The sequence below is a fragment of the Leguminivora glycinivorella genome, chromosome 14, assembly GCF_023078275.1.
Source record: "Leguminivora glycinivorella isolate SPB_JAAS2020 chromosome 14, LegGlyc_1.1, whole genome shotgun sequence".
Classification (NCBI taxonomy): Eukaryota; Metazoa; Arthropoda; class Insecta; order Lepidoptera; family Tortricidae; genus Leguminivora; species Leguminivora glycinivorella.
The window spans coordinates 5777988-5794810 of NC_062984.1; the positions used below are offsets into that span (position 1 = coordinate 5777988).

At 36.9% G+C, this 16823-nt stretch overlaps 2 protein-coding genes across 2 annotated transcripts in view; both read left to right on the plus strand.

Annotated features, from left to right (window-relative positions):
• The first annotated feature begins 2564 nt into the window (after positions 1 to 2564).
• Positions 2565 to 7625, plus strand: LOC125233533. Its single transcript, XM_048139585.1, has 4 exons — positions 2565 to 2784; positions 5918 to 6087; positions 6828 to 6941; positions 7447 to 7625. The coding sequence occupies exons 1-4, from the start codon at positions 2715 to 2717 to the stop codon at positions 7507 to 7509; spliced, it is 417 nt and encodes a 138-aa protein (XP_047995542.1). The 5' UTR covers positions 2565 to 2714; the 3' UTR covers positions 7510 to 7625.
• A 4641-nt stretch (positions 7626 to 12266) lies between these two features.
• The window catches only part of LOC125233411, a 57600-nt gene continuing 53043 nt past the window's right edge, over positions 12267 to 16823 (plus strand). Inside the window, exon 1 of the mRNA XM_048139424.1 lies at positions 12267 to 12624. Coding sequence (XP_047995381.1) covers positions 12388 to 12624 — 237 coding nt within the window. The 5' untranslated portion in view covers positions 12267 to 12387. The remainder of the gene's footprint in view (positions 12625 to 16823) is intronic.

Genomic DNA, 16823 nt, shown 5'->3' on the forward strand with positions numbered 1-16823 from the left:
GGCCGAGCGGATTAAGAGGCATTTCCCGCGATTGGAAAGTACGCTGGTTCGATTCCAGCCTCAGGCACCAGAGGACTTGGTCACTTTTTCTTTCATATGTGTAATTTATTTCGGTTTTAATTTACATACATAGTAGTGTGACTACTTTAAGACAGCACAAGTTGAAATATTTTCAATAGATTATAATTTAACTTGTGTTCATTAGAATTGATTTAGCAGCGCCATCTCTCGAGCTGTGTCGAAACCAACCTGAGTTTGGTTTACACGGGGGCAAGAACCATATCGTTCTGCCCTAGGGGTGGACAGAGGGCGCTACGAGTCCTTGTATAGATTACTCATATGAGAGATAATTTCGACCTCGACAGCTGTGACCTGGGTGGCCGAGCGGATTAAGAGGCATTTCCCGCGATTGGAAAGTACGCTGGTTCGATTCCAGCCTCAGGCACCAGAGGACTTGGTCACTTTTTCTTTCATATGTGTAATTTATTTCGGTTTTAATTTATATACATAGTAGTGTGACTACTTTAAGACAGCACAAGTTGAAATATTTTCAATAGATTATAATTTAACTTGTGTTCATTAGAATTGATTTAGCAGCGCCATCTCTCGAGCTGTGTCGAAACCAACCTGAGTTTGGTTTACACGTGGGGCAAGAACCATATCGTTCTGCCCTAGGGGTGGACAGAGGGCGCTACGAGTCCTTGTATAGATTACTCATATGAGAGATAATTTCGACCTCGACAGCTGTGACCTGGGTGGCCGAGCGGATTAAGAGGCATTTCCCGCGATTGGAAAGTACGCTGGTTCGATTCCAGCCTCAGGCACCAGAGGACTTGGTCACTTTTTCTTTCATATGTGTAATTTATTTCGGTTTTAATTTATATACATAGTAGTGTGACTACTTTAAGACAGCACAAGTTGAAATATTTTCAATAGATTATAATTTAACTTGTGTTCATTAGAATTGATTTAGCAGCGCCATCTCTCGAGCTGTGTCGAAACCAACCTGAGTTTGGTTTACACGGGGGCAAGAACCATATCGTTCTGCCCTAGGGGTGGACAGAGGGCGCTACGAGTCCTTGTATAGATTACTCATATGAGAGATAATTTCGACCTCGACAGCTGTGACCTGGGTGGCCGAGCGGATTAAGAGGCATTTCCCGCGATTGGAAAGTACGCTGGTTCGATTCCAGCCTCAGGCACCAGAGGACTTGGTCACTTTTTCTTTCATATGTGTAATTTATTTCGGTTTTAATTTATATACATAGTAGTGTGACTACTTTAAGACAGCACAAGTTGAAATATTTTCAATAGATTATAATTTAACTTGTGTTCATTAGAATTGATTTAGCAGCGCCATCTCTCGAGCTGTGTCGAAACCAACCTGAGTTTGGTTTACACGGGGGCAAGAACCATATCGTTCTGCCCTAGGGGTGGACAGAGGGCGCTACGAGTCCTTGTATAGATTACTCATATGAGAGATAATTTCGACCTCGACAGCTGTGACCTGGGTGGCCGAGCGGATTAAGAGGCATTTCCCGCGATTGGAAAGTACGCTGGTTCGATTCCAGCCTCAGGCACCAGAGGACTTGGTCACTTTTTCTTTCATATGTGTAATTTATTTCGGTTTTAATTAATTTACTTAATGTGGGCACATATAACTACAATATATTTTGTCGCTTCCCTTGTCTAAAACTGCCAGAGATTTGTACTTAAGCTGGTCAATCTGGGAATTGGGCGTCATTAAGTTTGTAATTAGGACTTAGTTTTGTAACAATGGGGGTGACATTATCACTTGATAATGTCACCCCCAATGATAAAACCCTTTTTAGGGTTCCGTAGTCAACTAGGAACCCTTATAGTTTCGCCATGTCTGTCCGTCCGTCCGTCCGCGGATAATCTCAGTGAACGTTAGCACTAGAAAGCTGAAATTTGGTATCAATATGTATATCAAACACGCCGACAAAGTAGTAAAATAAAAACTGGAAAAAAAAAGTTTTGTTAGGGTACCCCCCCAACATGTAAAGTGGGGACTGATTTTTTTTTCATTCCAACCCGACCGTGTGATATATTGTTGGATAGGTATTTAAAAATGAATAAAGGTTTACTATAATCGTTTTTTGATAATAATAATATTTTCGGAAATAATCGCTCCTAAAGGAAAAAAAAAGTGTGCCCCCGGCCCTCTAACTTTTGAACCATAATATGTTTAAAAAATATGAAAAAAAATCACGAAAATAGAACTTTATAAAGACTTTCCAGGAAAATTGTTTTGAACTTGATAGGTTCAGTAGTTTTTGAGAAAAATACGGAAAACTACGGAACCCTACACTGAGCGTGGCCCGACACGCTCTTAATTGTTATTAAATAAAGATTAAAAAAAAACAATCAATTTACAAAAATGTAATAGTAAGTATTACAATCCATTTACAATTGTCAATAATATCAAGTTCAGTTTAAAAACCACAACGGATATAAAATGTGATCGTCATATGACAAATAAACGTAAGGTATAAACATCGACCGCGTTGTATTATGTGACCACATTTGCTTGCGAATCATGACTACGCATTTTCCTACCAATCTTATCACATGGCGCGAACGAAACATAATACCGGTTATCAAGCAGTCAGCCCATTCAGTGTGTTTTTCGGCTATCAGGAGTCATCTTTGCATTGAAATGACAATATATTTATAGTAAATGTTGTACAGATATGTCGTGGTTTGGCAAAAAATTCAGAAGAACTGGAGGTTCAAATTTAGATGATTTTTTTAAATCGTCAAGTGAGTGATTTTGGTTTTTAAATATTATGTGATTTTATAGATGTAAATAATGCGAGCGCAGTGTTTTTAAATTACTGTTTTGATCGTGTGTGAATTTTAATAATAGAAGTATAAGTTTTAACTTCTGATTAGCAGAAACGTCTGCAATCGATGCCGTTAGGCTTAAATTTAGAAGTATAAGTATTGTAATATGATGTACTTATAATATTGTATTTTAGTGAAACCAAAATGTGAGTAGTATACATAGGTAGTACCTACTTAATATCGGGATAATTCCATGAAAATGTATGTTTATAAATTTTATTAACAACGAAAACTATCATTTAACGTTGGTGAAAATTCGAAAGACCCCTGTGAAGTTACTACGAGATTTGATTCTTTTTTATTGTCACAGAAGTCGATTTTGCTGTGAACGTGAGCGCCGGCATGCGTGGGACAAGTTGACTGATATTCAATCATTTTGTTTCCCTTAAACAGTATACCTTAGGGCTTGCAATATCGGACGATTTTCAATTCCGGAACTGGTTTTCGAGATTGGACTTCAATTCCGGAATTCCGGAACTAGTTCCGGAATTGAACAATTTTTTTTGGTTTGGTTTTCTGGTGGGTTTTTGATGAAATAATACAATTTTAAATTGAAATTTATTATTAATCGACGTTTAAGACAATAACTCCGCACCTGAAAGGCATATAACACTGAAATTTTCATTTTAGTAATTTTACAGGAAAGCCCATTTTGTGTCAAAATCGGTCTTGCAAGTTATTTCGAACTACAGTTAACGATACAAACGACGTTTTAGTGCCAGTTTTCTGGTAGTGGTCAACGTTAAAGTAATTTTTTTATCCATTGACCATCGAAATAATATAAAAGTAATAATTTACAAGAATGGCATAACGTCTTGTTCACATAACTGTAATAAAAGAAATATTGAATTACCTTTTTAAGACTCGAGTAGGGACAAAAGATGTCCAAGCTAGCCCAAAAAGACAGATTTTATGATTTATTCCTAGGTATACCTATGTATACATATGTACACCTTATTTTTTGTAAAAAAAATAAATCATTCTTTTCATATTCATCATTTTCCATACATTTGCTTCTCAAATCTTTTGATTTTGTGGTAAGGGGTAATAGACTTAGATAGAGTTTAGTAAAATATGGCCACGTCTTTGTGAAAAGTGTATAAAGTAACTACGACGTTATGCTTGTGAATGAATGTAATACCAAATACTACGATTTGCGTCTGAACAGACTTTATGCCTAAAATATTCAGTGCTATGAGAAAAGAAGTAAAATTTAGATTATTACTGAAATTTAAGTTCGATCTAATTAAATTGAGCATAAATAACGCTAATAAAATAATAATGTACCTAATGTTATTTATTTATATTTAATTGTCCTTCAATATTCGAGCATAACACTCAACTCCCGTCTAGTAATTTTAAATTATCACAAAACACAACTTTCTACAGCAAATATTTAATTTAAACTGATTATATATTTCACTTATTAGCTAAAACAATTGAGAGCAAAACCAGAAAGTGACAAGGGTATAATATTAGCGGGTTAAATTACACTATCTCGCTCTAACTAGCCCTGGATGCAACCCTTTGGTCATAAAATAGGCACTACCTGAATCCGAGCAGTGTCTAACTTATAAATTTACATATCTTTTATAGACGCGGTGGTAGTTTTGTAAAATAACCAGGCTGATATTACACGTTTTCGTCCAAAAATATATCTTTTTTCAATTCCGGAATTTTCGAGATTATATGTTTCAATTCCGGAACTGTAATATCGGAAAAATTGTCCGAAATTCCGGAATTTCGAGATTCCGGAATTCCGGAATGCAAGCCCTAGTATACCTATTGGGTTTTCATAACATTGAGATTATCTGAATTAAAAGTCCTTGAAACTCCGAGCTCTTTGACTTTGAACTGTGAGCGTCGCGATCTCTGGAATTCAACTTCGACCGAACTATTAAAAGACTGTTGACAAAAAAATAGCAAATCAATACTTGCCGTCATTCTTTCGTTCCTATTTATCCCTTGCACTTAGGACATTTCTTTAATAGTATTTTATGCAACTGGCGTTTAAGTGAGGTCAAAAAAGACGAATGGGGTAATAAAGATGCCACGAGTATTTTTTGACTCAGTTAAACACCGTTGCATACAATACTTTTTCTACGACCATGCACTTACTTTTTAATAGTTTTCTAGAATAACTTTCGTGAAATTCGCACTATTTGCCGTATTTTGACGCGTCGGCCTCCCCTCTGTTCCTGCCTCACCCTGTCGCTCGCACTCCCCCGCGCCGCCGCCGCCAGCCCCCGGCGCCCCGCGCACCCACGCTATATCCCATAAAGGCTGCCTAACAATGCTTTAAGAGCTATATCATATGCGTGGGTGCGCGGGGCGCCGGGCCCCGGCTGGCATCTTTTATGTAGGGTTTTAACGATCTATGCACGACACTGTAAATGACGAATAACAACACGGGAGTAGAAAAAGTACTTAATGTTGTTGTGCTTGATATTTTCCGGCCCACTCGAGATCATATGGGTCATGATGATCATGAGCTTAATAGTGGGGCTAAGTAAATCTGTGTGAAATTGTCATAAGGTTCATCAGCAAGGCAGTTGCGACTTTTCAACTGATCGAATGTTTTCCCTATCAACTTGAGCTCCAGTGGACACTATTAATTCAAAAAATGTACACTAAATTAAAATTTTCAAAAAACCTCCGACCTCGATATAGTGGACCGATTTTCATGAAACATATGGCTAAGAACAGTAAGAACATTCCCGACTAATTCAGCTTTCAAACAAAAAAAAAACTAAATCTAAATAGGTACATCCGTTCGGGAGCTACGATGCCACAGACAGACACACACACACACACACACACACACACACACACACACACACACACACACACACACACACACACACACACACACACACACACACACAGACAGACAGACAGACAGACAGACATACACGTCAAACTTATAACACCCCGTCGTTTTTGCATCGGGGGTTAAAAACATGAGAAAAAAATACCTACAGTAGTTGAAAATCGCTGTAGGTACCTTATATATATTAAAAATATTAATTATTTTATATTATTTATTTAGATGCTCCTGAAGTATACAAGAAGATGCTATGCTCGAATGTGCCGACGTGGTGCTACAGGCTGCTGGACCCACAAACTCTACAGCTGGAGGTGGTAGCAGATAACTTTAACTTCACCAAGACCTGCCCGCTGGGCGTCGAACAGGAGATCATAAGCCTCGAAGGAGCCAAAGTACGTTTATATTATTAAGATCACAGGATGCTGGATGAGAGGCCTTACAGCTGGAGGGGGTGGCAGATAACTTTCTCTTGAACAAGATGTTCCCACTAGAAATCGATTCGAATTTACAATTCATCCCGACGTTTCGAACACGAACGAACGAAAGCGTTCGTGGTCAACGGGTGACTGAGGAAAAATTACAATGTGCAAAAACTACCCACATACAAGAAATATTAACGAACCATGACCATAAATAATATAGATTTCTAAGGCAGGTTCACACACTATAAATAAAGCTAGTTATACAATATTCAAAAAATTTACCATTACTATGTTAAAAAAAAAACAATTAATCAATTAATCTACACAAAATTGACAAAAAACAAACTGCAAATGTCCAACACCATACAACACAAATGCCTCACAGTCTTCGTCGTGCTTGTTCCATTATCAGATGTACTACTGGATCCCAAGCCGGTGGTAAAGTAAAGCCATCTTCTCTATTAAAGTTTGGATATTTCTTGATCTCAATGGCCTCGTATGGAATTGTAAATTCATTATACGCGATTTAATCAGTTTCCATAGTTTTATTTTATGAGTAACTATCGCGGTAACCGAAAACTTCTATAATATATTTTTACAACTAATAATTTTCCAAAAAAAACAAGTCTGTTACTTAATGGGCTTATTGATTTTTAATCCATATTTTAATTTCTCTTGTACCATTACTAAAACCATATTTTTGTTTTCAGTCATACATGACATTAACTTTGGAAGGAGAAAACGTGATGAAACAGAGAATCAGGAAGCCAAACGGATCAATAGCTAACTTCAAAAGAGAATTCTTTGAACGATCAGCTGTCATGGTAAGGAGATGAAATAATAACATAATAAATTATACAGTGTGTTACCCACCATACGGGCATTTATTCAGATGGAAAACCAATTTTCCACAATTTTGAAATATGTAGTACGTACAGTCACTGGTAATAATATCGTACAAAAATAAGGTCGTAAACATATCTGGCACAATCTTATTTCTAGATCCTTATGCATCCTTCATGTAATTATATTGTTTTTTTTAATGATATATTTTTAAAATTAAGTGAGTAAAATTTAAATGATACAGGATGTTATTTTATTACTAGCAATATTTTATGGATGTATTTATGGAAATATAGAGAAACATTTTGGGTAAAAAGTAAAATCAAGGTACCATTTTTAAATCGACACAGTGTCTAGAAATGTAGCTACATGATCAGTGACGATCACCTTGTAATGCCGGTCATTAACAACATTACACACTGTACTTTGATTGTATTTTAGAGGTTTAAAACAAGAATTAGGTATAATTTTGTTTTTATCTTTCAGACAATCACAATGGAGGGCGCGGATGTTCGGAAGGCACATGTTTTCTACGAGGTGGTTGACTGAATATTTACATAGTTTTAATTATTTATAAAAGTATTACTTACTAATATATTTTAAAATACCTACCTATTAAATATTAAGAAGTTAATTTGTAAATAAAGAATAAGATCTCATACGAATTTATTTGTTTGGTATGGTAACTGAAACTAAGTTGTGGTGCGTATAAACATAAATAACCGAAGAATTTTGTTCTTGGCATCTTTATAAAAAATTGTACCATATAAAGTCGGTACACCAGTGCCTAATCTTATCATAAAATCGTAATCACATGGTTACAATCGCAAAACACGTCAGTGCCTAATCAAAAGATTATCATAAAATCGTAATCACATGGTTACAATCGCAAAACAATGCGTCAAAAGTATGCCTTTACCCAATGGTTCAATGAATCACAAATCATAATGTTAAACTAACATACTAACAAATGAGCTTTACAACTGTTGAGTTAACAAAACGTTTGATATGAAATAATGTGAAATATGGAATAAAGCTTTATTATTACTAATCATCTAGAATGTATCGTCATAAAGCACTAATCATCTAGAATGTATAAATAGTGTTCGCTTATCATAAAAAAAACTGTAATCGATAACATTATGTGCAAACTCATTTCATTGAGTTACTATGAAGGATATATAACGTCCATATATTTATATGCCATATAACATCCTTGAACGAAAAGTGCCATTTTGATTGTTCCGAATGGGTGATGTGAAAAATAACTTGACAGAATTCGATTTATTTTAATAAAAACTATGCCCTACGTTTGTCTTATTTTGAATTTAGAATTAATTATGAATTATGATTGTTAGGAGCATTACATTTTTTTGTATGAAATCAGGTATTCCCGATGAACTGCAGTATGAGGTTCTTCAGAAAAGGAGTGTACAAGTGTTTCTAATGGGTCGGCAACGCGCATGGGACACCCCTTGAGTTGCAGGCGTCCATAGGTTACGGTGACCGCTTTCCATCAGGCGGACCGTATACCTGTTTGCCACCGACGTGGTACTTACAATATTTAAAAACAATCTGACATTATATATTGGAACTAAAAAAATACAGTTTAAATTCGAATTCAGCGAACGGTCTCATAATAAAAAGTCTCGACCAGCATCTTGAGAAATTCTCGCTAGGTGGTCGGATCAAAGGTCAGATGCAGAAGGCGGTGATCTTGGACACGGCGCGGATAGTCCGACGGTTCCTCTCTCTGCAGCCCTAACCGCCGGCAGCTTGGGCCTGCCCGCTGCTGGTCGCACTCTAGGTTAGTTTTTTATAGGTTATGTGTTTGTATGTTTTGAAAGTGGTTTTGTAATTTAGGTACTGAAATATTTCAAAATGAAATTGCATTTGTACGAAAATCTGATTTCAAGGCGGTCCCTTTCGTCTTATCCATGGTGCGAAATTAAATTAAAGGTGCGAAGACTAGCTCCAAAACACGCACCCATAAATATCATTGGCGCCTGCGCCGGCGTCATTAATCCACGGATTACCAGGGGTTCCCAAACCTTTAGTCTAACCAATTGCAAGTTTGTAGTCAATAGTCAATGTTTTCTTTATTTAAACAGGCCTTTTCTAGACCTATTGTTATTGAAAAATAATTAATAGGTAGTAAAACATGTTAAGAACTTATCTAAAAAAGATATACATACAAGGCGTATTTTGCTATCCGATCAATCAGGGCAGCTGGATACCAGAAAGAGGATAAAGTGAGGGTGACCTGTTTTAGAAGACCTTAACCTCGATGTCAAATTAATGAAAATATATTTCTACAGATTTTCCAAAAAGTGCGAGAAATTTGTGCCATTTTTGAATTCAATTTTCGGGGTTATAGTCTAAGGCGCTGCGACGAACAGTTTGGAAACTCCTGAATCAGTATGTTGCTTACTTGCGTATGCGCATTAGTTAGACATAAGCCCCTCCCCGAGCTATTGTCTCTGGCTTTGTCTGTGGCCGAGACACAGCTGATCAAGTAGGTCGGGCACCCGTATTACACCAAATAAGTGCAGTATGGGCTGGTAAAATATGCCTACGCCTGTCATACTGTCACTCCATAAGTATATAGTCGTACATATAAGTATATAGATAGATATATATTCAACAAAAAAAAGCTATAAATACCTATACAGATTCTGACAGACATGTATGTGGAGATGAGAAACACGACAAAACTCGACATTTGAGCTAAAACAGAGAGTTGAGTTTGAGTTGTCCGAGTACCCACAACACAAGCATTCTTGAGCTTACCGTGGGCGTCACACCGTGGCTTGCGTGGGCGACGGTCGCGCGATGGTCGCGCGACGGCGATGCGACGCATACGAAATCAAACCTTATCGATATGGAAGTAGACGATGCGATGAGACGCGACGGCGACGGTCGCGCGACCGTCGCCCACGCAAGACACAGCGTAAGTCAATCTGTGTAAGAATGTCCTAATAATATTTATTTATTTATTTATTTTATTTAAAACAGCAGCATCACCTAGGCAAAACGTCTATATTGCAGTCCATTTATAATTTCTTCAATACCTGTACTCAGTAGCGGTGACTTTAAGTGCGCATAATGTTGAAACCAGAACTTGTCCACTCTTTACTATTCGAATAATGTTTACGAACTTTGCGATGGCACATGAACATTTCCCTACCCTTGTCGCTCGAAAAAATTACATACGACGACCGATAACGTGCAATGAGTGAAGAGCGAAGAATGTACAGTTACTTACTGAAAGCCTATTCTAGTTCTTTGACGAGACTACCCTTATACGGATAATCCAAAGCTTTATACACTATACCTAAGTTTAGAACCATCTGTTCAAAAGAAAGCATTCAGTGCATACCATAGACTAGTTCTGAGACAGGTGTATCGTTACTTAACTGGGTTGATGTGGGACAGACGCGGAGTAGGTGTGACCGTACGTCACACACGTAATCTGTTGGCTTCATGTTTGGACTTAAATAGACTGCCGTAAGCGATTAACTTTTATGAAGATACTGGTTGTAACAAGGGATCAGATTCCTGTGAGGAGAGAGGAAAAGTTAAATAAACATGTTTTTTTTTTTTTTAAATTTGTATGGAGGTTGGCAAAATTGACATGACCACATAGAAGGAAAAAACCGGCCAAGAGCGTGTCGGGCCACGCTCAGTGTAGGGTTCCGTAGTTTTCCGTATTTTTCTCAAAAACTACTGAACCTATCAAGTTCAAAACAATTTTCCTAGAAAGTCTTTATAAAGTTCTACTTTTGTGATTTTTTCATATTTTTTAAACATATGGTTCAAAAGTTAGAGGGGGGGGACGCACTTTTTTTTCCTTGAGGAACGATTATTTCCGAAAATATTAATATTATCAAAAAACGATCTTAGCCTATCCAACAATATATCACACGTTGGGGTTGGAATGAAAAAAAATATCGGCCCCCACTTTACGTGTAGGGGGGGGGGGGGTTACGTTTTTCGGATCAACATATTCCCCGTATTTCTCTAACACCCTGTATATTGCAAAAGACTAAGGTTGGTATCGTGAAATACTGTATATTATTTAAAAAGCACGTTTGAAAGCTACAAATAAATGATAAAATTTAATTGCACATAGTTATACCTGAACCTATGAAGTTGCAAAGGGAGAGGGGGGGGGGAGGTAATACATCTCTGCAACTAATACACGGTTTTCTTATTCCCACGTTATGGAATAAGAGATAACTACCGGCTCTCATGCCACATAACTATCTTCTTTTAATTACACGAGTGCTCGTGCCTGCTGAGAAAAATTGGCAAAAACTTGCATTTAGTTTTAATACTAAAACATGGTCCAGATACATAATATGAAGCGGACCTAGCTGTCATGTAGCACTCACAGTAATTACAGCGAGTAATGTCAGGGTCGGATGACTCGCACTGCGGAACTGATACAATACAATGCTCTTTAATGCTTTTCAAATTTGCGAGACTATGCGGGAGTCAAAGGAGAGCGAGCGTGCCGAAATGTTGAACCTAATAAAAAATAAACACTGTATTTGGTTTTGATACGACTGCCGTCCCGCGCGTCAAATACCTCAGCCACACACTCGACGAGCGGGGTGGGAAGTAGCGAGGGAAGTAGGCATTGGCGTGGCCGTGCTACTCGTCATGCCCACCGCTCCCTATTTTGTCGGTTTTTTGGCGCGAGTCAAAGGGCCGGCAACAACCTAGTGCGAAACCGCGCGAGTAGGGCAGTGTGGTGTGTGGCCAGAGCAGAGAGGGCAACATCGCGGCAGCGAGAGGGGCAGCGCGAAGGGCTATAGTGTGGCAGAGGTATAGATTCGACTCGCTCCAAAAGCTGACAGCCGGCGGCTCACGCAGTCCGTAACTCCGTATCGGTAGCTCGACAAAAATCAGGTAACTACGATCTATCCCGTTCTCGTAAGTACAAGATAGGTAGTATTAATTGTGTTTGTAACCTGAAGGTATCGTGCAAAATTGATCCGGTCCATATCCTCTTTATTACAAACTGGAAGGCAATACTTTTCTTTAAGACGATACACACGATTTAGGCATAACTAACCCTTTTTCCTAGAGTCACACTGACACAGTATTAATTACCGCTGTAAAGTAATTCGCAATTTCCTCCACCGCAAAACGACCAAGCCACGTTCTTGAAACTGCACTAAAAAAATGGCGCCCGACCCGAGTAACATGTGGCATTTTTGACATACGATTTGTGCAAGCTCCACTTACGGCGACCTTGCGCGCGCAGGGCGGGGGCGCCTATGACTGCGCGAGCGCAGCCTCCTGCTTCACTCTTACCGCGCACACCACACGAGCGGCGCGTATCGACAAAAACAAAAGACAATCGAACAAATCGAATCGAATTTTGAAAACGTTATGTATATTTAAGTTTAAGAAAAAAAAATGTGGTTGTTAAGTTTGACCGCGTTCGCGGTGTTTTCGGCGGCGAGCGGCGCAGGCGCCGGTGCCGCCCGCCTCGTGTGCTACGTTGACGGCGCACGCACAGAAGGCTTTTCCGAGTGTACGCATCTTGTGTACCACGGCGACGCGAGGGGAGACAAACTTGACAGCTTGCTGAAGGAATATAGGAAGAATAATCCACGGCTGAAAATCGTTTTGAGAGTTGCTGAAGTCGACAAAGTAAGTACTTCCTTACAAAAAAAGCAAGAGTCGAAAGGAATGCCTTTCAATGGTATTTGCCAAAACTTGAACTTTTATTGCCAAAGAAGTTCACGTAAAAGTTTTCAAGTTTTTGAAAGCCCTTTCTTGCTACTTAAGAAGAACTTACTTATGAGCATTAACTGTAGGGACAAAATGTTAATAAAAATTACAATTAGTTTACAAGAGTTTCAAGACAAAGCATCCCGTATCTCGTGCCCTGTCCACAAATTTTATTTTTTATCCCATGAGGATCTTATCTTCTAATCTCGCAGACATCAACACTTGCCAAGACAATTGCAATTTATCAAAATAAACATTACAACGTGACAGGAGACAATTTTATAAACTTTAGGCAGCTAAATTGATCTTGAATTACCCATCAATCATAAATAACTAACTTAACCCAAATACTTATATAGTATTTTCGCACTGATACTAGATCATTATACCATTACCAAGGAAGGAATGTTTGTTTTGTGTGACATTAGTTACATAAATTGATTGATAACATTACACAATTGATCTCATTAGCACCGGACTTTGGATAATCTCGTACGTCGATCATTGTCACAGAATTACATCACTATTATGCAACATTTTGAACTAAACCTAAAAACTTGTCACCCATGATAATGAGCTCCTTTTGTCTTCTGAACGAGAAAATGTAGGCAAGTCGGTTGCTATGTCGTCCAGTCGAGTTTACAGATACCTTTACAAACCAATACGCCAAAAATATATTGACACATCTCTATGACAAGGACAATAAGAACGCGTATACATATATTTGGAATGTTACTGTGTTAAAATGTTTCTGAACTCAACAGTTCAAGCTAAAACCTATTTCAAATTACAGTCGATGAAGAATTTATTTTTAAAGGAATAAGTGTTGTTATTATGTGGTCGGGTTGTTGTGTTAAAATTGCCGAAGCAAATTAGGCTCTTAGTGGTGGTTGTTCACATGCTAATAGCTGACTAAGTTAGTACGAAACGGAAGCGATGTTGTTTGGTTTTTGAAATGCTTTTTTGTAACCCAAGAGCAAAGGTAGGGCCAGGGCCTCGTGTACGCAATTAGGTGAAAAGTATTTGCTTTTTCTCGTGATGTTATTTAAAATTATTTCCAAACTCTTGTTACTCTCAGAGAAGTTATGAATGTCATAGAGATTGTGCGCGAGCTTTCAAACGGCCATCGAATTTTAGAGCAAAGAACAACAGATATTACAAAAGTTAGTGTCAATTTTACGATTAGGTAAGGTAACGGACCCAATCATGGACAGTTTAAGAAAAAATTTCGCCTGTTTTTGATATTTCACTCATAAATGTAAAAATTCTACCGCTAAGCGTGTTAAATCTTGAATGTCCTATCCTTCTTTTACATTTCAAGCGTATTGCAGAATGGATACTCCTATTAGTTTCTTCATACTTAACAAATTAAAACTAGGTGTTTTTTCTCCAATTATGGACGGCAGTTCTCCAGTAATGGATCCCCCATTATGGACAGTGAAATAAGTTTAAAATTTTACTTTTAAAGCCAACTGATACTCAATGAGTCAATTTTATATACCATAAATACAATTAGTTTGAGTTATTTTAACATAGGATTGTTTCTTGTAAATTTTGGTTTTGTAAATTGTTCCTTGTCCATCATAGGAGGTACGCAGTTTTTCGGTTCCAGTAATGGACACTCGCAAAATAACGACATTTCTTTATATCTTTGGAGCAACAAACTAGTATGTTTTATACCTTATCTCATGCTTAATGCAGTAAGTAAAATGCATTCAAGTTTACATCGAGTATTATTTTTTTATTATTTTATACATGAACTGAACTCTCTTAGCAACATTACTAAGAATTCGTCTTGATATTTTTTTCAGTAAACTGATGAATTTTATCTTGTCGCCAAATCCTTCAGAACCCTAAAAAACACAAATCCTTAAGAAAACCGAATTAATTGAAACTTCAAAATGAAACGGCTCTACAACTCTAGTTTATGGTACATAGCCGTCAGTTTTTAGAAACTAATTTTAGATACTTATTTTTAAGGATTTGTGTTTTTTTGTCCATAATGGCATCACCGTCCATTATGGGGTATTTCACCTTACGTCCGATTTAACCCAAAAACCGAATGACTTATTCATATCTCACGGGTTGTTTATCTAGTTTATTTTATAACTAACATTATTATATAAATTGTTTGAAAATCGTGAAATAATTTTATAGGTATTGAAACGGTTTTATTTCAATCTATGAAAAAAATATTTGAAATCCCAAATACCGATGATGAAATATCTCCGAAAAACAAAAATAAATACCCTTATTTGAATTGGAACACAAAACCGTGGCTTTGTATGAAGGACTAGGTAATCTAGGTCTAGACTAGTTATTGATCGAAAGTGATCAGAAGTAACCCAGTGACCGGTCCGGCGTGTAACCCAGACACCGTGACGATCGGGTAACCAGCTTCCTTACAATTAATTACTTAACACATGTCTATTGTTGCCGTTTTGTCGGGCCGAGAACATGGTTATTTACTGAACAATTTATTGAGACGGGTTACTTCAATTGGAAGATAAGTATCAAATCGATTCAATTTCGATTTGACTTCTCGCAAAAACGTTCTTACTCATTCGAGGCTGTGTGTCCGAGGATATCTCTCTCTCTTACTGATTTAAGTACGAATGAATGAACAAATGTAAATATTTTATAATATCTACTGATATTCTTGTAAATAAATTTTCATTAATTCATTCTTTCAAGAAATGTTGTATTTTCTTTTTAGTAATTATTTCCAATGCACAAAATAAGCCTTATTCAGGCTTTTAGACTAGAGACTCGTTAGTTTATGAAGTTCCTTAAATTTTTATTTTTTTGTAATTTAGGTTCATTTAAATAGACACTGGCGAATAAGCAATAATTCAATATCTCTCTTCTGTAAAATTCAGACAATCTGCCAGTTTTAATTTTAGAAGTTCAGACTCGAAAGCTGTGAAAGCTTTGTATGACACTTATGACAGTCACAAGCGTTGCGAAGGCAGACAATCTGCGATATAACAACTAGCATACCTACAATTATAATTTTAACCGCAGTCTTTTAATATTTTTTTTCGAGATATTTATAAGGACAGGATAACCTTAAACCATATCCTTTTATAGCGATCGTATGAGATTAGTGATTAACTCTTATTACTGTAAGTAATAAAACATAATTCGTTTCTCTAAAACGGATAATCAAGTAGGTATATAATGTTTTTCTTTATTATAGAGATATGTAATTTTAATAATCTAGTGAAGTGTAGGAGTTTATTTTAAGATTTACGATACTTAAGATCATAGTAGACTACTTTGATCGATCATTTGTTTTTGTGATCTAGTTAAAGACCTTGCCAAAGACGATTAGGCTTTTTATGGTAGTGACATATATTATTTCATGTGGAGTAATCAGTAGATATGTACCTACTTTTGTTACAAGTACATACGTTTACAGCATGATAAATTGTTGGGTTAGTCGTTAATGTTCAACAATCGAAAGAAATAATTTAAGTAGTATGTCCAATTGTGTCTTAGAAAAGTTAGCCATATAGGTATACTTATACATATAATTATATATACGAGTATGTATTATTTTTCGTGACGTATGAATATAAAAAATAAATAATTTATATTAATATAAAAAAAATATTTTTCAATAATTTGTGTTACTGACTTCAACTCCTCCTAAGTCCCAGGTCAATTTTTCCGATTTTGAATTCGGAACTTTCTTTTATTTCTATAAGATTTCAAAAACTCGAATTTAATTTGTACATGTATTCATTTCCATTTTTCCGTTCAAAATTTAATATACAGCAAATTTCTCTAAAGTGGCTCGTTGATGTCGAATTGCTCGCAAAATTGCGAAATTAGAGTATACGGGACACCCTTGGAACAAAGAAAGCCATTGAAGCACATGTTACACCTTCTCTTACGTAACGGTTGTAACGAAGGGCCTACCGCGAATGACGAACATCGTAAAAGGCGGGCATGATTCTCTGTCGCTCTTATTACGCCCGATTGGAACTTTAAGATACGAGTAATATTATATCAATAAAGCTTGGCTCTATACGATGTAGACTTGCTTGCGGTGTGGTACTTGTGACGTGACGTTTTTGTTTAGGTAAAGATACGCCATTTTTGACACTGATATG